This window comes from Leopardus geoffroyi, chromosome A1 (genome assembly GCF_018350155.1).
Source record: "Leopardus geoffroyi isolate Oge1 chromosome A1, O.geoffroyi_Oge1_pat1.0, whole genome shotgun sequence".
NCBI lineage: Eukaryota > Metazoa > Chordata > Mammalia > Carnivora > Felidae > Leopardus > Leopardus geoffroyi.
In genome coordinates this window covers 227748630-227771761 of record NC_059326.1, presented here as the reverse complement: position 1 = coordinate 227771761, position 23132 = coordinate 227748630, and the positions used below count along the sequence as shown (strand labels likewise).

Here is a 23132-nt window from a genome sequence, read left to right as displayed (position 1 = left end):
AGCCCAGGTCAAATGATAACTGTCAATTAGACACGCTCCTTCCTCTTTGCAGATAGCATACATAAATGTGCTTTTTAAACTGTAAAATCCTATGCAGATACAAGGAGGGGTTATCGTGGTAGGTGTATCAAGTAGTGTTTTATTACTTCTAAATGTATCTGTCCTAATAGAGTGTAAAACCTTTGAACCCAGGTACAGGGTCATCATTTTCCTATTACCCCATAGTATCTAACTCAGTTGGACTCCTAAATACAGAATGGTCAACTTCACACACAGCGTAATTCATAGACTTCCCAAGAAACTACAGCGAATCTAAGTGTAAGAAGGGATCTTTGGTGCCACTCTCTAGTCTGCCATTTCCAGGTCTGGTTCGGGAGCTGTGACTGGAGGGGAAAACGGCACAGTGCTCCTGGGACGACCACCTGGAGGTGGGGCCTGCCACAGGGTGCAGAGCTGTCTTAAAACCCCAAGTGCTAGAAACTTCCACATAGCATTCATTGATGTGCTGGTTTGCGGGTTAATAAAATACCAAACAGGGCGCCTGGGTGGCTCAGTCGGTTAAGCATCCGACTTTGGCTCAGGTTGTGATGTCACGGTTTGTGGGTTTGAGCCCCACATTGGACTCTGTGCAATCAGCACAGAGCCTGCTTGGGATTCTCTTCCTCTCTCTCCGCTCCCCCCCACACGTTCTATCTCTCTATATATCTCAAAATAAATTTAAAAAAAAAAACCTTAAGTAAAAAAATAAAATAGCACACATAAATATCAGCGTGGGTCAGTGATCACTAAGGTGGGCAGATGTCTTAAAGTCAGCTGTGGCCCAGAAGGGAGAAAGAGTGGCTGTGCACAGCTCTTCTGTTTCTGTGCTTACACCTGATTTCTGTCTTAATGGGAGCTAATACTCCTAACCTAGAGGCTAATTTGGATAGTATTTAAGGAAACTTTATAAAACTGACACAGGTAACATATTCAGTATTTTACATCTATTCTTCCCCAATCTGAGCTCCCTAAAAATTATCATAGAATGAATATGAATCTCAAGTTTTCAGAAATAAAAACAAGCAATCATCTTGGAAACCTTTATTTTTTTCTCAGTATTCAGCCATGATACATTATTGCTTATGTCCTTAAGAAAAATGAGACAAAAAATGTGGATTGTCCAAGAGAAGGAAAGGTTGCCGGTCATGGGATGGTCTCATTCTGCCTTGTCTTTTTTAATTGTGTGTCTCTCGTGGTTTCTGTCCTAACAAAATGTTTTTTGTGCACATTACATTTCTTAAGTGCATACCTTACATTTTCCAGTTGATTGTGTCAAAACAGACTATTTTGAAATATAAACCTCAGTCTAAAATCAGAAGGCCAGGGGCACATGGGTGGCTCAGTCGGTTGGGCATCTGACTCCAGCTCAGGTCATGATCTCTCACAGCTTGTGAGTTCGAGACCCACATCGGGCTCTGTGCTGACAGTTCAGAGCCTGGAGCCTGCTTCAGATTCTGTGCCTTCTTCTCTCTGTGTCCCTCCCCTGCTTGTACTCTGTGCCTCTCTCTCTCCCTCTCTCTCAAAAATAAATAAGTAAATATTTTAAAAAATTTTTTTAAATAAATAAAAATAAAATCAGAAGGCCAAATTGGAAATGGCTCTAATATTTCTCTTCTCATTTCAGCTTTTTTTTAGGAGAGTTGGAGAAGTGCCTTGAAGATCCGGAAAAACTAGGATCCCTTTTTGTTAAACATGTCAGTACAATAACATTATTTATGTTCTGTTCTGATATGGTCATGCTTAGTAACTGATTTTTCAGATTAAAGGAGAACTCACTGGTAGTTTACAAAAGCTCTTCTGTTGAGAATAAAATCAAACCGTGCAGTGTCAGCGAATTGGAATTAAGCCCCCCTCTTGGACACAAATGACCTGCTTTCCTGGTCACCAAGCCCCAGCTAGCTGTTTAGCTCAGGGCAGTACAGAGTGGCCAGAAGGACCAGAGGCAGACCTGAAGCAGAACATCTGGGGATGTCTGTCTGTGGACAAACACGTGTTTAGTGAAGATGATGATGTACCTAAACATACAGGAGGTTTCGCATAGGAGCCAAATATATGTGCAGATCTGAAATACGTTAACATTAAAGGTCTCTTTAGGAAATTCTTCTGTAAAAAAAAAAAATTAGTGATAAGAGTTTTGGCATTTTTTGCAAACCTCTTGAATGTCTGCCTTAACAGAAAACAGATGGATTTTTTTTTTTTTATATCTACTTCTACATTCATTCTATTGTGGAATTTTTTGTGGTTAAAATATATGAAAAAAAAATCCGTCCTCATACAGATCGAGCTGGAAAGGTACGAGTATTTTGATACTCTTTTCAGAAAATTATGGCTAGTTTTCTGAGATGTTACACCAAAACTCGAACAAGTGATAATATCATAAAGCTTAGCTACCATGCAGAATCGGCCAGGCCCTTGCTGGACTTCTCCCTGGCTGTTACACTAGAAGCCATGGAGGCAGCTCGCATTTACAGGCTTTCACCCTCACACCAGCTTGTGAGATCATGCATTGGTCAGTTGGAAAATACTGGTCAGTTCACCAGGTTAGATCTTCCAGATGCTGAGACATTTTGTTACACAGTATCAAAAAGTCAGAATTGTTCATGTCACCACCCCTCTTTCTAGACCAGTCTTTAGGTGTTGTCGAGAAAACAGTGGCATGTGTGGGTTTTCCACAGTTCTCTACCTTGACAGCTCAGAGTTTTATTATTAACAGATACTGCCAGTTTGCCTTGGAACGACACGCTTCTTTTGTTCATGTTCCAGAAAACGTCTGCCAGATACCCAAGTATAAGTAATTACATTTTGTGTCCATCCTTCTCTCAAGTAAAAATGGCGGTCCTCAAAAACCAACAGTTAATTTAGCCCACAGCTCAGTGCCACAAATGGTTTTGCTTGAGACAACCCATCATATGCACCAGAAGTGTTACGAGGGAGGACCTCTGTTTTGTCACAAGAACATTAAAAAGATATATACTCCATGGTTGAGTTTAAAGAAAATGGACTTTTATTACTGAATCCGGGACATTCTGAGGTAAAACTGGCAGTCTTCTGCCAACGTGTGGGGGTGAATATTTGCCAAGATGCCAGCTGGTTTTACACATCAGCACGAAGAAAGGGGTAAATGACATCTTAGTATTAGTTGGAAAATAGTTTTGACCCTCTGGATCCCCTGAAAGGCCACAGGGGCCCCCAGAGCTCTGCACACCACACTTTGAGCATCACCGGATTGAGGAATGGCTTGCTGGGTACCTGTCTCCCTGCCTTCAGCGTTTGAGATTAAAGAGGCTTTTCTTGCGTGCTAAAACTAACACTTCCCAAGACCACTGGGCCATTTGGAGGGGCGACAGTAATTCTTCATTTGAAACCAAGAACCCCGTCCTCTTGTTGCCCCTGGTTGCTATTTGCCGGGTAAAGTGAGGGGTCTGAAATACCTAAGAGGGCGATGAGGACAGACTGCTTTGGGGGCTACAAAGCAGAATGCTACCCTAGTCATGTATCTGGAATGTGCTCCCACGGGCCTGAACCACGGTTTTAAGAAAATTTCCTTTATGAATGTGCTGAAATGTGCATGTACTCTTATCTTCTAGTTGAACTTCCAGTTGTTTTAACCCATCTGTTTGCCTTTTTCATTCCTAGGAGAGAAGGTTGCACATGTACATAGTTTATTGTCAAAATAAACCAAAGTCTGAGCACATTGTCTCAGAATACATTGATACCTTTTTTGAGGTAAGACCCAAGATGGAAACAAAGCATTTCTGAATCTTTTGTTAAGGCTGATGTCAAAAATTAAATATCATGTTTGCCAGGAACGAAGCAAGTCTCAGGAAGTTAGCCTCAGTTATAAGAGTTCTGAACCTGTTTCTTTCCTGTAAGTCAGAGAAATGAGTAGGAGTTCAGCCTGGGCTTGTGTACTCCCTTAGCTTTCAGAAGACTGGGGTCATTGTTAAAATAAAGGGGTTTATTTAAGCAGTTTTGAACCTAAGTCTCATTACAGATTCAGAATAACTCATGATCTAAACGTTTAGCCTAAAAATAAAACGTGTTTGTATGAATAAAAGAAAGCAATTGAAAGAAGGTCTTTAAACAAGGAAAAAAGACTTTTAGAAATAGCCCTCGGACGTTGAAGAGGCCACTCTGAGAAGTCGTGTGGGCCTGGTTGGGTTTTGTGCAGCGTGGCCGTCTTCCCCGCTGCCTTTCCTGCCGTGTAGTTAGCATTTCCGACCGTTAGACTGACTTGACAACCGCCTTTTAAAAGACAACACTTAAGACCTTTCTTTTCTCCTTTAAAACCCCAGGACCTAAAGCAGCGTCTTGGCCACAGGCTGCAGCTCACAGATTTGCTCATCAAACCAGTGCAGAGGATCATGAAGTACCAGCTGCTCCTGAAGGTGAGGGTTTGCTGGGTGCAGACTGGGAGTCGGGCGTTTGTTTGGTGAGAAGGCCAGACGAGTGAGGGGAAGGAAGTTTGGGGCAGGTGAAGGGACTCTTTCCTGTGAAAAAATACCCAGCAGTCTTCTTCTGATTTTAAATATTTCAGAGTAAATTTCTTAAAATCTAATAAGGCACCTTTACATCAAGGTCTGAATCAAAATGTTAGTTGAAGTGAACTTTTTCCTCACCACAGAACCATTTTCCTGGCTCTGTCGACTCTATATGTTCCCTCATCTTCCTGGGGTCCTGGGTTAAATTCAAATGTCAGTCCCCACCTGTTGCTTCTTTTGGCTCTGACAGGGCTCAGGACCCTTGAGTGGTTTAGATTTCTAAGCACGATTCAAGGCAAAGCCACATGGTTTTCTGGGACAAAAGTGACTGTTGAAATGTATTGAGATTCCTTCGAATACGAATATATAACTTGGAAGCTGGGTATCTACAGAGGTCAGAGCTGTCTTGGAGTAAACGAGGAGCCATTACCTGCTTAGATTTGGTTGATTTTGCTCTGCTACAGCTTGAAATCCACGTAAGGGTATCTTTTCACCAAGTTATTGGGGGAAAGAACTGAGAACACGCAGCTCAAGCGCCTGGCCCGGTGCCTGGCACATCAGGAATGATTCAGAAGGGTAGCTGCGTAGCTGCTGTGTGATCATCGCCCCTATCATGTTCTCTCTGCTTCTTGCAGGACTTCCTCAAGTATTCCAAAAAAGCTAGCCTGGATACATCAGAATTAGAGGTACCTACCTCCCCCCAGTGTGCTGGCCCAGCTTTCCCCTAATCCCCCCATGTCTCCCATGTCTCCCAAGCAGCCCACTCCTGGAGGAGTCTGTCCCTGGGGCCTTGAGACCCTCCACTGGGATGTGCCCTGTGTACACGAGGGGATGGGGAAGTCGGGAGGTGGACTTGGGGGTGGATGTGAGGGTGAGCACGCCAGCCCCCCCCGGAGGGCGCTGACCATTGGTGCTATCTCTCACGCGCTCTCTCTCTTCCCCCCCCCCCCGACCCCCCCCCCCCAACCTGCAGAGAGCGGTGGAAGTCATGTGCATCGTACCCAAGCGGTGCAACGACATGATGAACGTCGGGCGGCTGCAGGGATTTGACGTAATGCGCCTGTTGTTTAAAGTCACCCCTCTGGCTTCTGTCACTTTCTCTGGTCTTGGATTATTTATCTTCCCAGTAGAAAGTTGATCCTTTTGCCTGGTTTTCTGTCTTCTCTCACTTTACTTGAACCTGATTGATATTTTCTTTCAACTTTTTTTGGTGCATTTGATTTGCTTTTTGAGGACCTTCCTCTGCTCAAAGCCCAGCGCCTGATGGCGGAAACAGGCAGGACTCTGCTTTGTCTCTTGGAGCCTCTGGTGCTGTAACAGCAGAGTTTCCTTCCCCGGCAGGTGGTGGGAGGCAAGGGGCCCCTTGCACATCCATCGTCCCTGGGAGCTTGACTTCAGGGCGGCTGTGTTCAGTGTTACTCTACCAGACTTCCCTAGGAGTTGCCAGACCAGGCATATTATACGTTGCCTATTAGTACCTTAAAAGACATTCAGAATTTTTTAAAATTCAACTACTGAGTAAGGAAAGAGGACAAGTTTTTGCTTTTCTTGCCTACTGTTCTACTAGAGAATTAGGGTTTAAAGTTCGGGCTCTGTGGTTCTCAAGAAAGCACAATCTCCTGGAGGGCTTCTGAAAGCGCAGGACCCTGTGTCTTTCTAATGGGTCCTGCCAGGGTGCCCGTGCAGCTGGCACAGGGATTGCGCCTTGACAGCCTGGTTCAGTGAACTATTTATACACTTTCAATCCACCTTGTCTTTGATTGTAACGGAGGCCAGAGACTTCTACAGAGGTTGGCAAGAATTTTGTCTAGATGACTATTCTGTTGGGGGCTAAGAACTCATTATAATTAAAGAAAATTTTAAGCTCTTTAATTAATAGAAGAAATATACATTATTCTATGGGAACAAGAAAGGAAACAGAACTTCCTGTATCTTAACTTAGAATGCAATGTTCTCTTCTCTTCCTTTGCACACCCCCCCCCCCCTTTTAGGGTAAAATTGTTGCCCAGGGCAAGCTGCTCCTGCAGGACACATTCTTGGTCACGGACCAAGACTCGGGACTTCTGCCTCGCTGTAAAGAGAGGCGGGTTTTCCTCTTTGAGCAGATCGTCATTTTCAGTGAACCACTTGATAAAAAAAAGGGCTTCTCCATGCCGGGATTCCTGTTTAAGAACAGCATCAAGGTAATGTGTGTTTGTGTGGACACACGTACCCATCACACTGATCAACTGTTTCCTTTTCCGTGATGAAATGTCTTGATCCTTTGTTTATTAAATGTTTGGAGAATTTCCTCAGATATTTTAGAACTTGTAAAAATTCACTCCATCCCTCAACTGTCTGCGTTCTGAAGTGGCTGTTGTCTTGCACGCATCTCTGTGTGTCCACAGCCGTTTCTCGTCATGGTTAAACATGATGAGAAGACCTTGTCTGGGTTCATTCTTGTGTACCACCATTCCTGTGACCACGTACAGCTTAAGTTCAGAGTCACGGATGTGGAATATTGCTCTAAGACCAGAGCAGAAAGCTTTCCCAGTGTCTTATTCTTTGCCTCCAGCCGATGAGGACACACTGAGCCATCAGAGCTGGGCGTGGGGCCACAGGGGTAGATAAGACAGGCAGTCTGTGCCCTGGAATAGCTTGTTCTCTGAGGAAAGAGAAACACAAATAAGTAAACATAAGTAAAATAATTGCAAACGGCCCCAAGTCCTATGAACAGGACAAACCAAGGCAAGGCAGAATAAAGCAGAGGAGGGGGCTTGAGGACCTAGCAGATGGTCCCTGGGAGGTGCAGCCTGCTCACCCACCTCTCCCTCCCTGTTCTTTCCACGTTGGCAGCCGTGCAGCCCTGAGCTCAGAAGGGAGGTGTGCATCCCTGTGTTAGAGCCTCCTACCATCTGAGCCCTGAGGTCTCAGCACCCAGGTGGGACACCACACCATCCAGCTCCCCGTCAGGCTTCTGGTAGCCACCTGCAGCAGCCTCCCTGCTTCCCCTGCCTTCAGGCTGGGAGAGGCTCTTCTGCCCAACAGGACGTGGGAGGCATCAGGACTGGGCTGCATGAAGCTTCGGGCCTCTCCTGCCTCCCACTGTCCTCCGAACGTCTTCCTCCTGACAGACTCTCCACTCCATTCCAGCAGCATAGAAACCCTCTATATGTTCTTTTCCATGTCCTGCTTCTGTAAAACTGTTTTACATGTGATACCACATATAATTTCATAACACGTTATACTAATAGGGTTTTTGGTGTTTTTTTTTTTTTCTTCAAAGTTAATTTATCCATTTTGAAAGAGAGGGACAGAGAGAGGGAATCCTAAGCAGGCTCCACACAGTTGGTGCGGAGCCCAGCATGGGCCTCAAATCCACAAACCGCAAGATCATGGCCTGAGCTGAAATCAAGAGTTGATGTTTAAACCGACTTAGCCACGCAGATGCCCCAGTAGTCAAGTTTTTAAAATGGCGTCATTTTATTTCTGGGGCAGAGAAGTCAGGGATACACAAACACCGGGTCATCATAAAGGAGTCAGAAAACCGGTAATTCCCAGGCCCTCGTTTCTAGTTAATATTCAAGCACTTAGTTAAATTCTTGGGAATCCCCTTGTCCCTGAGTTAAGAGAATCACTGAAAAGCATCAAGATGATGATATCCAAGGCAATAAAGATGACGGCTCAACCAAAAAAAGTTTGTTTCAGTTTTGACGTAGGATGAACTTTACATCGCACCTAGTTGGTGGGAATCTATGTGCTTTCGTTGTTGGTGTTGTAGTAAAATACACACAAATTTACCACCTCGGCCGTTTTTCCGTGCACAGCTCAGTGGCATTAAGGACATTAAGTACGTTCACATGGTTGAATCAGCCGTCGCCACTGTCCATCTCCAGGACTCTACTTACCTTGCAAAACCAAAATTCTGTGCTCATTAAACCACCACTCCCCATCCCCCCCACCAGCCCCTGGCACCCACCATTCCACTCTCTGGCTCTATGAATTTGACCACTCAAGGTACTTCATCTCAATGAAATCAGAACCGTATCCGTCTGCTTGCGACTGGCTTATTTCACTTCGCAGAATGCCCTTGGGGTTCATCCAAGTTGCGGCATAGGTCACACTGTTCTTTTTAGGGCTGAATAGTATTCCCTTACTCGTTCCATAGCCCGCATTTTGTTTATCTGTCTGTCAGTCAGTGCGCGCTTGGGTTGCTTTCACTTTTTGGCCATTGTGAATAATGCTTTAATTTTTTTAAGGTGAGTTGCCTTTGCCTGGAGGAAAACGTGGAAAACGATCCCTGTAAATTTGCTCTGACATCGAGGACGGGTGGTGTGGTGGAGACCTTCACTCTGCACTCGTCCAGTCCAAGTGTCCGGCAAACATGGATCCATGAAATCAACCAAATTTTAGAAAACCAGCGTAACTTTTTAAATGGTAACGTGTGTTCTTGTCTTTTTTCTAGAAATCTACACATTTCTATTTCTGTTTCTCTTCTCTCTACTATTACATACCTAATAATGACAGGACATATTTAGCACAGACTGTGTTTCAGGCACTGTTCTAAGCCCTTGTTTTATTATTAGTTCATTTCCTTTTCACAGTGACCCCTGGTGGCAGGTACCACTATTATTCCATTCTACAGACGAGGAAGTTGAGGCACAGAGGGGATTCGTAATCTATTTCAAGCCCCACAATTTCTTCATTGCAGAGTCAGGATTCCAAGCAGGCCAATTGGCCTTGGGCACATGTCCCACACAGTCTCTCACACCATTTGTGCCCTGGAGCCCTGTCCTGGGAGGGGAATGCTTGAGAAAAACTGAGGCAGCAGACAGAGGTGGCCCTAGATGTCAGAGACATTTCTCCAGTGCAACTTTGAAACTTGGGTTGGCTGGCGTTGCTCATCCTTACTTTCCACTTGCATTGGAAAACAAGACATATTTGTCCTTCCCAGCTTCCGTGACATGAGTGATTACAGAGGAGCCAGCAAAGCACCTTAGGGAACATGTCTTCTCCACAAGGAGATGGATCATACTGGCCTTTTTAGAGCGTTCCTTTGACTCTTTATGTCGGCGACTGCTTGCTTCCCTTTGTGATGGCCGACTCTGACTCTGGTTCTAATTTGGCGATCATTGAAGAGCTCTGAGAATTCAGCCAAAAGCTAAATACTCATCTAATGTCTTCTCTCATGTCTGTGTTATGTCCCAGCCCAGTAGGATGTTGTAACTTCTTTGTCCCCATAAAACCACCTTCACACCTCACATGACATTCCAGAGCCAGGAACATAGGCAGTCAATGAAAAATCAAGGGCAAGGTATTTTGGGCCAAGAAGAGGTCAGCTGCCTGGGTGTTAACTCAAGCAAGACTGATCATTTTTTACATTTGTAGTTGGAATTGGATACGTGGGGCTAGTGGGGGCCAGGGGACGGTCCCTGTGTGTGTAGAAAAGTTTCGCACCTAGGACGGTGAGTCAATGCAGGCCTCTTTAAATGCGTTGTTCTTAAGTGATGCATTCATTAAATGCTAACCCATAGCATGTAACTGTTGGGAAATCTCTAAATTTTTACCATCATCTTCAAAATAAAAGGAACTGCCTCCCAAACAGGAAGCCTGTGTAGGCCATGCTGTTAAAGTTTACTAGACACTCTCTTCAGTCTAGGCAAAGTCCTATTCTGGAGGGTTGAGCACCATCAGGAATGCAGTGGGGGCTCTAGGCATGTCACATCTCTCCCTCTCGCCCTTTGTTCCAGTGAGAGGTCATGGCCAAGACAGACTTAGTAAAAATTTCATTCGGCTCCAAAATGCTTGTTCACACATGCCTGATGTCCCCCCAGACAGGAAGGGGTTCTAATTGTTGTATTTCTCAAAAGTTTTAACACTTTAAGAATTTGTGTTCATATTTCCCCATATCTTACTTGGCATGTTTCCTTCCGTCCCTGCGGACGATTATGTAACAAATGAAGCCATTGAAGTCAGGAGATGATGGGGCGGCTACTGGACACTCCCCCCCCCCCCCCCCCCCCCCCCCGTCTGTCTTTGTAGAGCTCTTTTCCTTCCCTCCCCTCTGGTGCCAAACCTGCAAAGCAGGGGTGGTTCCTAACACCATCTGTGTGCCCTCAGGGTAACCAGGGGTATTCCTGAACTCTCAGCAGCTTCTTTGCTCTCTGGGTTAAAGAAGACTTTTGTGGCTTCAGGCCTGAACTCTCCCACTGGTAGGAGCCCGCCGCTGCCTGGGATTCTCCCCCAGGGCAATTGGACTTCCACTTGGCAGGGATGCAGAGTCTCTGCTTGCTGCTCCCCGCTGTTAAAAGTCAGCCCCACGGTGGCCCTCCTGCCCCCTAGACTTGGCCTTCTCTGCCCCCCCGCCCCCAGCCACTCACACAGGCACATCTCCCGTGATGGAGTCAGTGTCAGTTGTTAATAAGCAGGAGAGTAGCATTCAAGGCCTTTGCCTTTTCCTTTGCTGATGGATGGTGTCATTCTGCCACTTCCAGGATGGGTGGCTGCTTAAAGGTCGAGATGGCTGGCTACCAGTCACATGGATGAGCCACGACTTGAGGGGGGCGGGTATTCAGGACCTGCATATCCTTTTGATTGTATCCTGTGCCTTTCTCCTTTGCCCCACGAGGATATTTTTCTTGGCGTCCTGACAGTCTCCTCTGGGTCTCCCCTGTTTTGCAGCATTGACATCACCAATCGAGTATCAGAGGAACCACAGCGGGGGCGGCGGCGGCGGCGGGGGCAGCGGCGGGGGAGGGGGCGGCGGCGGCGGCGGAGGCGGCGGCGGGGCCCCCAGCGGCGGAGGCGGCAACCCCAGCGGCGGCCCCGGCAGCTGCAGCGGCCTCCCCAGCTCGAGCAGAAGCAGACCCTCCCGGATCCCCCAGCCTGTCAGACACCACTCCCCCGTGCTGGTCTCCTCTGCAGCCTCGAGCCAGGCAGAGGCAGACAAGATGTCAGGTACGTCCACTCCCGGCCCTGCACCGCCCCCTCCCGGCAGCAGCCCCGCCCCGGAGGCCGGCCCCGGCCAGGCCGGCAGGCGCGCCCCGGGAGAGCCCGAAGGCCCCGAGCGAGAAGCGGAGCACATCCCCAAGATGAAGGTGATCGAGAGCCCCAGGAAGGCCTCGGGGAATGCCGCAGGCGCCGGCCGCGATGCGGACGCCAGGGAGGCGCGGGCCAACCCGGAGGACAGCCGCTCGCGGAGCAGCCTGGGCTCGCTGCCCCTGGGAAAGCCCAGGCCCGGGGCCGTCTCGCCTCTGAACTCACCTGTGGCCACCGCGTTCCCTTCTCCCATCGGCAAGGAGCCCTTTCCCCCCAGCAGCCCCCTGCAGAAGGGGGGCTCCTTCTGGAGCTCCATCCCCGCCTCTCCCGCCAGCCGGCCGGGCTCCTTCACCTTCCCGGGGGACAGCGACTCCCTCCAGCGGCAGGCGCAGCGCCACGCGGCCCCCGGCAAGGACACGGACCGCATGAGCACGTGCTCCTCGGCCAGCGAGCAGTCCGTGCAGTCCACGCAGAGCAACGGGGTAAGAACGCCCGGCAGCCTGCGCCCGCCCGCCCCGCTGCCTCTGTCCCGCCAGCTCTTCTAAACCTCCCCGTGGCCGCCGCTCTCCTCCTACTAACTCCCGGCTCTCCGGCTCCTCCGGCGCCGCCCGCAGAGGTCGGAGCCCGCCGACGCCCCGCGGGCCTGGACGGCGCGCCTTCTAACCCTCCTGCCGCGGGGACAGCGCTGCTCTCGTCTCTACTAACTCGCTCCTTGCTTTGTGTGTGTCTCCTTAATATGGGAAGCAGATCGGTACCTTGCGAACGCAGCGCCTGTGCGTCTCTCACACTCTCTGACCAGCAGAATATCTCGGAACTTCCTTTTTACCCCTGCCTTCCTCACACACGTTTTTTAGAGGGGTCAGCGTCCCTGCTGTTTACCTCCTATTTCAATTGGAATCTGTACACTTTCAGCTTTTTGCTCATCGCTTGGTTGTGCTCTTTTATGCCTTAAATTATCTTTGCAGCGTTTTTGACTCACCTGAAAAAAAAAAAAAGTCCCTCGAGAAAACTTCCAACAGCAATTCACAGCAAACTAAGCAGACAAAATAGGGGGAAAGGAATCTCTCCAGTGGAAATGCTTGCTTCCCCCAGTTTCACTCTGGAAGAGAGAGACTGCCTTAGCGCCTCTGGAGCGCAGGCTCCTGCTGGCGGGGAGCGAGGCGGAGGCTGGATGCCGAGCGACCTGCGTTCTTCCCGGCAGGGGGCGCGCTGCGGGCGCTCCGGGCTTCCTCGCCCTCTCCTAGGCCCGTTGCCTGGGTCGTGTCCTCAAGCAGAAAGGTTGCTGTGGTGGGGTTTTCCCCCATTTCTGTGGCTTCCTCACTATCCTCCCCAGCTGTTTTCCTACACGGCAGATGGCCTGACCTTTAACACTTTCCTAAAGGCATGCGTGAGGGAAGAGAACTGTTCTAACGAGTGTATGTTTGATCGCTTTATAAATTTTTAAATACATTTCCCTAAAAGGGTCTGTGTCTCTCATTATGAAAACGAATCTGGCTTTTGCATGTCTCTCTTCTTTCCTCTGGACTTCTATTAATGCCTTGTTTGGGGTGACGTGGCCTTTTCTTTTCCTTCTACTTGTTACATATATTGTTAAACTCGATCTTTATATTTAATTGAGAAAGAAATCAGGAAGCGGGTCTTGGTACGTTTATTTGCCCTTGACTCTCTTATTTGCAAAAACAAGCGGTCGGGGCAGGCAACCTCTGCAGTGGCTGTGGCCAGTGTCCTGCAGAGTAGCCTGGCCCCCGGTTGGGTATGAATTGCTAGGAATGCAGGTGAGCAACTTCAGCCAGAGAAAAAGAGGCAGAGGTCGCAGGATTGCCTGCCAGCATCTGGTGGAATACTCGGGATGTGGGCATGGTCTTACAGCTGAGACCCCTCCTACGAATTGGGCTCATCCTAACCTGGACACTCCCCGTAAGCAACCGAGGACCTTTCAGAGTCTGTGCTTCAGAATGAACCTCGACTGCTCCAGCACAGGGCAGCCCGTGATGGTCGCTGGACGCCCATGAGTGCACAGATAACAGTCACCACCTGGCTCCCTCCTGGGATGTTCACCCCGAGACAAAGGCATAGTCAGTCACATGTGACATATGTCCCAGCTTTAGGCTTCACAAGCTGCCTCTGCCTCTCGCTTTTTTTTTTTACATGGTAGGTAACCTGGAACGGGAAATTGCCAGTGTTTTAGATGAGTCAAAGTGCCTTACAGAGATGCCCTGGAAGGCTGGGACGACCACCAGAGGCCTGAATGGGGATTTGAAAATGTCCTCTAGGATTCTTAAGTATTTCAGTTAAAAGGAACCATCGCCCTGCCCCATTTGTGCCCATCTGGGCCATCTTATCCTCCTGGCAGGTCTGCTTTGACCACCTTCCTCCTTGACTACTTCCATGGAACTGTCTGCACTCACAGCCAAGCAGCTGTGCCTAACCCATGGCCTGGGTCCTTCTTCCTCCTTTAATGGGCACCTTCCAGAAAGTTCTGCTGAGAACAGGAGTGGAGTGGATGTGGACCAACCCAGACAGTGACTGTGCCAGCCCCCAAATGTGGATGCACGATGTCTCTGCACCTGCCCACCTGGGCAGCAATAGAAATGCAACCCTGCCTTCGTCTCAGAAGCCAGGTGGCCCGTGCACATTCCTAACCCCCACTCTGTAAGGGGGTAATGATTGTGCCAGCTGGGAAGGCAGTTTTGAGCATTAAATGAGATGGATTTTAAATGCCTGGTACTTAGCCTGGTTCATAGGGCGTGTTCAGAAAATACCAGTAGCTGTTGTTATTGTGGCAAAATTAAGAGACAAAGCTTTGTATGCGTTGTTGCCAAAAGCGGCTATGCCACATAAGTTGCTTTTCGTTTGCGTTCTCTAGCAAATTTGGCTTCGTAATCTCAAGATTATTGGGTATTGCTATATAAGTCAGAATCCTAAAGTACATGCTCAAAGAATACAATGGCAGAAATGACTACGCACAGCCCGTAGCCTGACGTGGACAGCACGGGCATCCACGAGGGGCAGGTATCCGCAGCCGACTCCGCCAAGACAGGAACAGAGCTTGGCACTCGCTGTGTTTCCCTTAAATATCCACTGCGGGTCTGGAGCCCTGGACCCTGGAGTTCTCGGCCCGCTGACTTGCTAATAGCAGCCGGCCGTCCTCTGCCGTGTGCCCCAACACCAGCCCGGCAGCCCGGGCTGACCTGTGTGAGGCGGGATTGTCCGGCAGGCGCGACTGCACCACCCAGGGCCTGCCCCAGGCACCCAGGAGCCCAGCAGAGGCTAGTGTCCTCGAAGCCTGGGGGATCCGTGAACGTCCTGACGGCGTCGTTGGCGGAAGCCTCTGAGAACAAGCAAGCAGGAACAGGGTGCCTGATGCCCCTTCCCATGTCCCACCCGTTAGTAGAGGGGATTGAGCAAGAGCTAGCTCAGGATTGGCCAGTGGTGTCAGCTTCACCCCCTCCCCCGGAACAAAGGGGTCACTTGGCAAATGACAGCTTGAGACAAATACTGCCATTTGTGTGTCTTCCGCTCAGCAACTAACGCCACTCGGCCCACGGGCCTAGGTAGGTGGGCTTCAGAAATGATCTCTCTTTCCCTTTTGCCATCTCGCCTCGTTGAGTTCCTAGATAGGTATTGCGCGTCTGCTGCCTGTCAGTCACTGTGATGGACATTAAGGACACACAGTGGACGAGGAGGTCGGGTACTACCAGGAGGACTTCAGGGTGAGAGGAGCATAGGCTTTCCCACACCAAGGTCCGTTCCCGAAGCTTGAATCTCGGGGCCCACGGTGTCACAGCTGCCCTGCCGTGCTGGGTACTCTGTGTGTTACTGTGGCAACGGCACCTTCCGGACGCTCGAGTCACACAAGCTCCTGGAAGGGCCACTCACCGAGGGACACGAGTGACTATCCTTAGGAGCAGGGTAGTAGTCGATTTACTTTTCAGGTATCGCTCATTCTTTCAGAAGGAAAGGAATAAAAGGTGACCGTGGTGAGGCATGTCAGCAGCTCGGCCGGAGCCGGCAGCCTGTGCTCTGAGTGAACGTTTTCTTTGGCAGATCTGGGGCCGCTCCGTGGTCTAGTGTGTCAGCTGGAGAGCTACTCTCGAGGCTTTTTAATTTAATAGTGCTTTTCTAGGTGAGCGTGGTAGTCCCCGTGACACCCCCACAACCTAGATCTAAGGCAGCACGGCACCGGCAGGAGGACTGAGCCATTCCTTTGAGGTGCAAGGAAGATGGGGCTCAAATCATCTCCCAAAAGCAGAGTGTCGTCACTGCGCTGAGTCACGTTAGATTGTCGCTCACGTTGCTTTCTAAGTTTTCGGTGATCGGGAAAGAGGCACAGAGTCAGCTAACGAGAGAGTGGCTCCAAGTCTGTGTGGTGAGCGCTGCTCTGGGCCGGCACGAGACGGCGCCCACGGATGACATCACATCTCGTTTCAGTTCCCCTCTGCCTTTCTCTTTGTCCTCCCTCCCACTCCAGAGTGAAAGCAGCAGCAGTAGCAACATCTCCACCATGTTGGTGACACACGATTACACGGCAGTGAAGGAGGATGAGATCAACGTCTACCAAGGAGAGGTCGTTCAGATTCTGGCCAGCAATCAACAGAACATGTTTCTGGTGTTCCGAGCCGCCACTGACCAGTGCCCCGCCGCCGAGGGCTGGATTCCGGGCTTCGTCCTGGGGCACACCAGTGCAGTCATCGTGGAGAACCCCGATGGGACCCTCAAGTGAGTGCCCGGTGGGCCAGCCGAGGGGACAGGGGCCTGAGCGGGCACGAGGCCCGGAGGCCCCGCTAGAGAGCCGCGCCATCGTCCATCCGTGCGAGTTCATCTCCAGGCGCGGTGCGGAACCCCAGAGCGAAGACGGGGTGGCCTCTCGTCTCTCAGACTTGTTCTGACAGGGTCTTTTGATAACCTGCGTTTGCAGACACAGCTTTTTTTAAGCCACTGAGTAAACCACAACAATATTGTAGTCCCCAATATTCTGGTTGGGTCGGGGGGGGGGACCTCTCCAAGGACCCCTGCCCTCTTAGCAGGCTATGCTGAGGGTGCATCCATGAAGGTGCTCGTCTGTGAGCTACAGGTAAAGATCTGTGTGATGCCATTACTGTCATGCCTCACGTATACTAGAAGGTTTCATTCCACTACGAAATGAGACTGGGTTTGCTGCGTTAAACTTAAAAAAAAATTTTTTTTAATGTTTATTTTTGAGAGAGCAAGAGAGAGAGAAAGACCCAGCATGAGTAGGGGAGGGGCAGGAAGAGAGGGAGACAGAGAATCCAAAGCAGGCTCCAGTCTCTGAGCTGTCAGCACAGAGCCTGACGTGGGGCTTGAACTCACAAACCGTGAGATCGTGATGTGAGCCAAAGTCAGAAGCTTAACTGACTGAGCCACCCAGGTGCCCCTGCATTCAACATTTTTTTTTTTTTTTTTTTTTTTTTAAAGAAAATGGAATTCAGGTGCTGATTTAAAACTCTGCCCTTCTCTGAATCTATTTGGCTGTGATAGAGATCAGCCACATGGCTTCTGGGAATGGAGGCATTGCAGGAATTTGTGATTTCTGAAATCTCCAATGACGGTGACCACGGTCGCGCTCCTGTCCAAGCCCGGCAGGACCCTCAGTAGGGTGTGCGGCACACCTGGATGGGACCCCAGCACCACCCACACCTTTGGGCCTGGAGCTTGCAACCCCCCCAGGGATGCTAGGCTTGAGCTCAGGCTGCAGAGGGTCTCTTCCATGATGATCCCCTTGTCCCGTTTCTCCTCAATACATAGAAGTATTTTATCTTAGTACACTATTCAAGAATCCCATCTTGTACTTTGTTTTATCAAAGGGTATTCTTAGGCCTTGTATTAGGGTTCTCCAGAGAAATAGAGCCAATAGGAGCATGTGGGAAGGAGGCAGGTGTTGTAAGGAACTAGATCATAAGGTTATGGAGAATTATGAGTCCAAATCCATAGTGTAGACCAGCAGGCTGGGTGCCCATTCTGCTAAAGAATTCCCTCCAGCTCGGGGAAGCCAGTCTTTTTGTTCTACTTAGGTCTCCGGTTGATTGGAGGAGGCCCACTCACCACGTGGTGGAGGGCGGAGTGTTTTACTTTACCAATTAAAATTTTAATCTCGTCCAGAAACACCCAGAACAACACTTGATCACATCTCTGGGCGTCAAACGGCCAAGAATTGACCATCATCATGGCCACTTCTGTATTTTAGTCCTTAACACTTAAGAATTTCTTGGTTTCCCCTCTGGTTTTTAAGACTCAGGGTCAGGTTTCCCTCAGCAGAGCACACTGTTCCTGAAGGAGCCTCAGTCAGCCTGTGTCCCCATAGGTGAGCTACTCAGCTCTTCTCTGATATTCTCAGGAATCACTTGCCGAACACTGGGAAGATGTAACACTAACAACGTGTTACTTTCCTCCTAGGAAGTCAACATCTTGGCACACAGCACTCCGTTTAAGGAAAAAATCTGAGAAAAAAGATAAAGACGGCAAACGGGAAGGCAAGTTAGAGAACGGTTATCGGAAGTCTCGGGAAGGACTCAGCAACAAGGTATCTGTGAAGGTGAGTCTGAGCGTCTCCAGGAACCCGTGTCATTCCGAGGGGGCAGCAGGGGGCCTGGCGCCCAGCCTCGCTTGCCACGCCCTGCCTCCCGCCAGCCGCCCGCCAGCAGGGCTCCGGGCACAGGTGGGTACACTTGTGCGGGGAACCAGGGACACGCAGCACGCCTGACCAGGTGCGCGTGTAGCTTACAAGGAACACTGCCAGCTGCCCGGTGAAGCAGAAACCAGACCCTTGCAAGTACAACGCTGCAAAGCCGCTGTGGCGCTGACTTCATCCAGGGGCCGCCTCAGCCTCGCCGGCCCCGGCACATTCCCTTGGCAGTCGCTTCAGTCAGCTTGGTTCCTGTGGTGCGACTGCCTCAAACCTGGGTTGGGGAGTGGTTGCCTGGGGAGAAAAAATCTCCCCCAAAGGGAACACGAGGGCTCCGGCCGCCCTTCAGAAGGAAGGGGTGTGGGGACCAGCTGGACCCGGCCCACTGGATGAGAAAAATGGGCATTTCTGAGGTTAAAGGGCGTTGATGCGTTTGTGAGAAGGAAGACAAAAGCTCATCTAAATTTGGATGAGCGCATTTAAAGGCGATGAAAATGCGCTGTTTCGATACCCACGAAAACCAAGTTGTATTTCCACTCATCTTTCAGTGATAATCGTAGCCGGGGAATAAACTCAGTATACCTCAAAGCAGTTCTTGCTTCTGGTTAATATCTACATGCTTTTTCCATTTCAGCTTCTCAACCCCAACTACATATATGACGGTGAGTTCTGTTGTCTGCTTCCTCCGGTCTCGCAGAGCGTAGGTCTATGGGGCATGGCGGAGAGGCCTCGGGTGTGCCGCGTGGAACGGGTTTTTTGTGGCGCTCCGGGTGTGGGCGGCAACGAGGGCCTCATTCGTTTGTTAGCGTTGGTGGGTGTGGGAGGGGAACCAAGGGTGACTGGTGTCCCTGACTCCTCTCTCGTGCAGTTCCCCCAGAATTCGTCATTCCCTTGAGTGAGGTCACGTGTGAGACAGGGGAGACCGTTGTTCTTAGATGTCGAGTTTGTGGCCGCCCCAAGGCCTCGATCACCTGGAAGGGCCCTGAACACAACACCTTGAACAACGACGGTCACTACAGCATCTCCTACAGGTGAGGGTGGGTCTCGCTGGCAGTGAGCATGACCTCTAGTCACTGTGACCAACACTGTCAAACTGCTTACTTAGCTTTTGCACCCTGACGCCTCCCACGAGGGCCCGTTTCATCCGGGGTGCACAATAAAAATTAAAATTCCACTTGAAATTCCTTGGCAATACTCGCTCTCGGAATTTCCTGTGACCCCAAAGTGGGGAGGGTAGGGGTGGCCACTGGGGGAGCTGCCCCTCTGTGACCCACGGTGTCTTGTCATCTGTACGGCAGTGACTTGGGAGAGGCCACTCTGAAGATTGTGGGTGTGACCACAGAAGACGACGGCACCTACACGTGCATCGCTGTGAACGACATGGGTTCGGCCTCGTCCTCAGCCAGTCTGAGGGTGCTGGGTAAGCTGCTCCCCGAGCTGATCTGAGGCCCAGAGGCCCCGCCTCTACACAGACCCGCCCCACATACTCTGAAGTGTTTGGCAACAGTCACTCTCGGGGCCTTCCCAACAAGACCTACAAGGGGCAGACCACGGTATCTAGGACATCCCGGGGAGGGACACGGTGAAGGCCGCTCATCACGGCCCCGGTGCCAGCCTCTGGGTTGGAACACAGCACATCCCATGTTCTTAGCGCTCAAAACACATCCTCCTATTCGATTTCTCTTTTATTCAATTCCTGAGTTGACACTTTGGCTCTGAGAAACTCTCCTTCAAGCTGGTCTCATGTAGAGTATGAGAGGAGAGGAGAGACTGTGGCTGAGGCTCTGTGCCTGACTTAGACCCTAACGGCGTCCCTCCCGTGAGTGCAGGGGACCAGGGTGGGACCTGCGTCCCTCCGGTCCGAAGCCCTTGCTCTCTTCACTGCCCAGCAAGGCCTTGTTCTCTCTCCTCAGCTAGACTGAGCTACTGGAGGCAGAACCCATGTCCTGGGCCTTTCTAAGTCTCCTCTGGGTGCACTTGACAAGATGCTCAGGAGGCAGCACGTACCCCTTGATTTGCAGCTACTGCTTTGGCAGAAGGCCAGCTTGGCAGCACAGGACCGCTGACTTTTGTCACGTGTTCCCCAGCTGTACCGGTTCAAGGAACCTGCTTCCGAGAGCAAAACAAAAATAAAACCCTGAACTAAAAGGTGCATTGAGTTCAGGAACACCCTGTGTGTAGACAATGAACAGAATTATCTTAGCATTTTTATCCTGTGTCTCCTCATCCCAGATATTTTAATCTCATTAAACCAGAGAAAGGGAATGTCCTGAATTTCTCAGATCATGATACAAGGAAGAAAGAGAATCTTGAATTTAAAAGTGAAGAATCACCGGTGTTGTAATTTGTAAAAGAGGCCACAGAAACTATCCAGGTGGTTTTTGCTTTCTAATAAATCAGTAGCACAAGCTAAAGGCACTTGGGGAGGTGGAAGATGCCTCCTTGGAGACACGAGTTGGAAAATAATGGAAAAGGCAGTGGGTGTTTATTTCTGTCACGTAAACCCATCTCGTCCTCATCCTAAGTCCCAGCCTGTCGGTCGTGTGTATTTTATGCTTTGGGCACATCTTCATTCCGATGAGCCACAGCGGACATGCCCGGCAGCCACGGTGGCCGCCATGTTGGACAGCGCAGGCCTAGAGACCCCTTCCCCCAGTAGCGCCGCAGAAACCAAGCTCAGGGGAGGTGCTGCTCTTGTTACAGGTCCAGGGAGTGATGGGATCATGGTGACCTGGAAAGACAACTTTGACTCCTTCTACAGCGAAGTGGCTGAGCTTGGCAGGTACTATATAAAACCCAAAGCCCCTTCCGGGAGAGCAGAGAGTAAGACATAACTCACCGCAGGAGTAGATAACATCAAGTGGTGTATTTTGCCACCAGTTGGAAGTTATAGGAGTTCTATTTGGAAGGTAACCTGTAATTACCTTTCGACAGTAAACACTGAGGGTTCAGACGTTTTCAGCTCAGATTCCAGGAGACAATGAAGGCCTAAAGCCATAAGCCATCCGTTCATGCAGTGACCCAACTCCTCTGCTGTGCGTCTAGGACCGAACCAGCTGTCGTGTCCTTGGGAGAAGTTGGAGAGTCGCTCAAACCCTTTTTGTGGGACTTAATTCCTTTGGAGGCTCAGCTAGGAAAGGCTGAGTGTGCCCGGGAGACTTGAGTTGTCTGTGGAGATGTGCATTGGAGATATGGGGCACACCTGCATGAGCAGAGAGAGGGGTTCCTCCCTTCCAGAAGGGCAGCCAGGGCTCGGGCAGCGGTCAGCAGGGCCCTCAGGCCCCCAGGCAGGCTCCCTCTGGCTCGGCTCTGCTGCCCATCCACACGGCTCTCCTCCACTTCTCCAGTCCTGACCCAGGCAGCAAGAAGGTCAAAAGCATGACAGCTGAGCTTGTCGCTTTTAAAAAGCTTTCCAAGAAACCCCCAGAGTGGCCTCCTCCATTCGAGTGGCTGCACTGGGTCTCGTGGCTCCAGCTACCTGTGCACATACCTGTGTGTATCAGGCTGACCTGTCTGTCCGCTGTCCACCGCTGCACGGGCACACCACTTGCTGTCTCGAGGCAGCGCTGACTTATCACTTCTGGCCACGTGTGGAGTGATTGGGCAGCTACCCGCTGGTTTCTCCTGGGCTCAGTTGGCTGGGACGCTGGGCCTCTCTCCACATAGACTTTCGCCCTGGGCTTCCTCCCGTGATGGCAGAAGCCGCAGGGCCTCTCAAGGCTCGGCCTCAGAAATCAGCGGCCGCACTTCTTCCGCGTTGTGTGGGTCAGAAACACCACCGGCCAGGCCAGGTTCAAGGAAGAGAAACAGACTGCCCTTCTGTGGGAGAAGTAGCAGAGTGGTGTGGCCGTTTTCTTCCCACCACAGGGTGATTTCTATTCCTTGCATTCCCCAGTGCTCCCCAAATTTCATCCCATCCTATGGTAGCGGGCTCAGATTTGAGGTCCAAGACCCTATTTTCCAGGTTGGGTCAAGGTGCCACTGAGGCTTCTTGGGTGTGGCTCACTGGGGACAGCTCCAGAGGCCGTGGGTGCCGATGAGTGACCGGCCCCACACAGGCGTCCTGCAAGTCAGGCACTGTGACAGCAGTGACACTCCTTTCCAAAAGGGGGCACAGGGTGACCGGGGGCCACCAAGTGCATCCCAGGCTTCTTGACATGGTGAGGAAGGCTTTCCATGACAGCAGAGGCAGAGGCTGCCTGGTTGGTCTCACATGTCACTTCTGCCGAATTTGAGGTCAGGAGGTCACACAGGGTGAGGAGATGGAGTTTGCCTCTAGGAAGGAGAGGAGTCGCATGGCTGAGGGTCTCGGAGACTGGCGGGCTTCCTCGGGGTCGTCGCGGGCCGTCGTTTCTTCACGAGTGGCCAGGGAGGGCAGGGCCTGTGGACAGGGGAGGCTGCCCCGCCCCCGGTCCATTTAGGTTGACAGTTTCTTGTCCATGACAGACTCAGAGTCGTCTGAAAGTGACCTTCTTGGCATATTTTCCAGGGGCAGATTCTCTGTCGTTAAGAAATGTGATCAAAAAGGAACCAAACGAGCAGTGGCCACTAAGTTTGTGAACAAGAAGTTGATGAAGCGTGACCAGGTCACCCACGAGCTTGGAATCCTGCAGAACCTCCAGCACCCGCTGCTTGTTGGCCTCCTTGATAGCTTCGAGACCCCCACCAGCTACATCCTGGTTTTGGAAATGTGCGTACACACCCCCTTCCCTCCCCAGCTTGGGAGCCTCTGCCTCAACTTTAAGTGATTTGATTGTTGTTTGTTCTCTAAGAAGGGCAGAGAGTGGCATTTGGGGATCCACAGAACGTGTAAAATACAAAAGAAAAGCCTACTGTCAGAGACCACAGTTCTAGAGCTTTCCAGTAACGGTAGAAAGAAGTATAGTCTTTAGCGTGCACTGTCCAAACGAGGGAGCAACCAGCCTAGCATCAGAACACCCCAGCACTGCCCA

At 50.4% G+C, this 23132-nt stretch overlaps 1 protein-coding gene across 6 annotated transcripts in view; it reads left to right on the top strand.

Annotated features, from left to right (window-relative positions):
* Positions 1 to 23132, top strand: part of TRIO (trio Rho guanine nucleotide exchange factor) — a 365052-nt gene that overhangs the window by 328114 nt on the left and 13806 nt on the right. For 3 of the 6 annotated variants that reach the window (XM_045441785.1, XM_045441792.1, XM_045441803.1), the window contains exons 41-55: positions 1664 to 1733; positions 3676 to 3765; positions 4335 to 4427; positions 5156 to 5206; positions 5494 to 5571; positions 6512 to 6703; positions 8759 to 8936; positions 11181 to 12019; positions 16009 to 16256; positions 17952 to 18090; positions 18815 to 18842; positions 19049 to 19211; positions 19479 to 19600; positions 20884 to 20962; positions 22670 to 22870. In XM_045441785.1, the coding sequence (XP_045297741.1) occupies positions 1664 to 1733; positions 3676 to 3765; positions 4335 to 4427; positions 5156 to 5206; positions 5494 to 5571; positions 6512 to 6703; positions 8759 to 8936; positions 11181 to 12019; positions 16009 to 16256; positions 17952 to 18090; positions 18815 to 18842; positions 19049 to 19211; positions 19479 to 19600; positions 20884 to 20962; positions 22670 to 22870 (2571 nt within the window). Of the gene's footprint in view, positions 1 to 1663; positions 1734 to 3675; positions 3766 to 4334; positions 4428 to 5155; positions 5207 to 5493; positions 5572 to 6511; positions 6704 to 8758; positions 8937 to 11180; positions 12079 to 16008; positions 16257 to 17951; positions 18091 to 18814; positions 18843 to 19048; positions 19212 to 19478; positions 19601 to 20883; positions 20963 to 22669; positions 22871 to 23132 lie in introns of those variants that run through there. The other 3 variants (XR_006702484.1, XM_045441826.1, XM_045441817.1) reach the window with 3 other exon arrangements.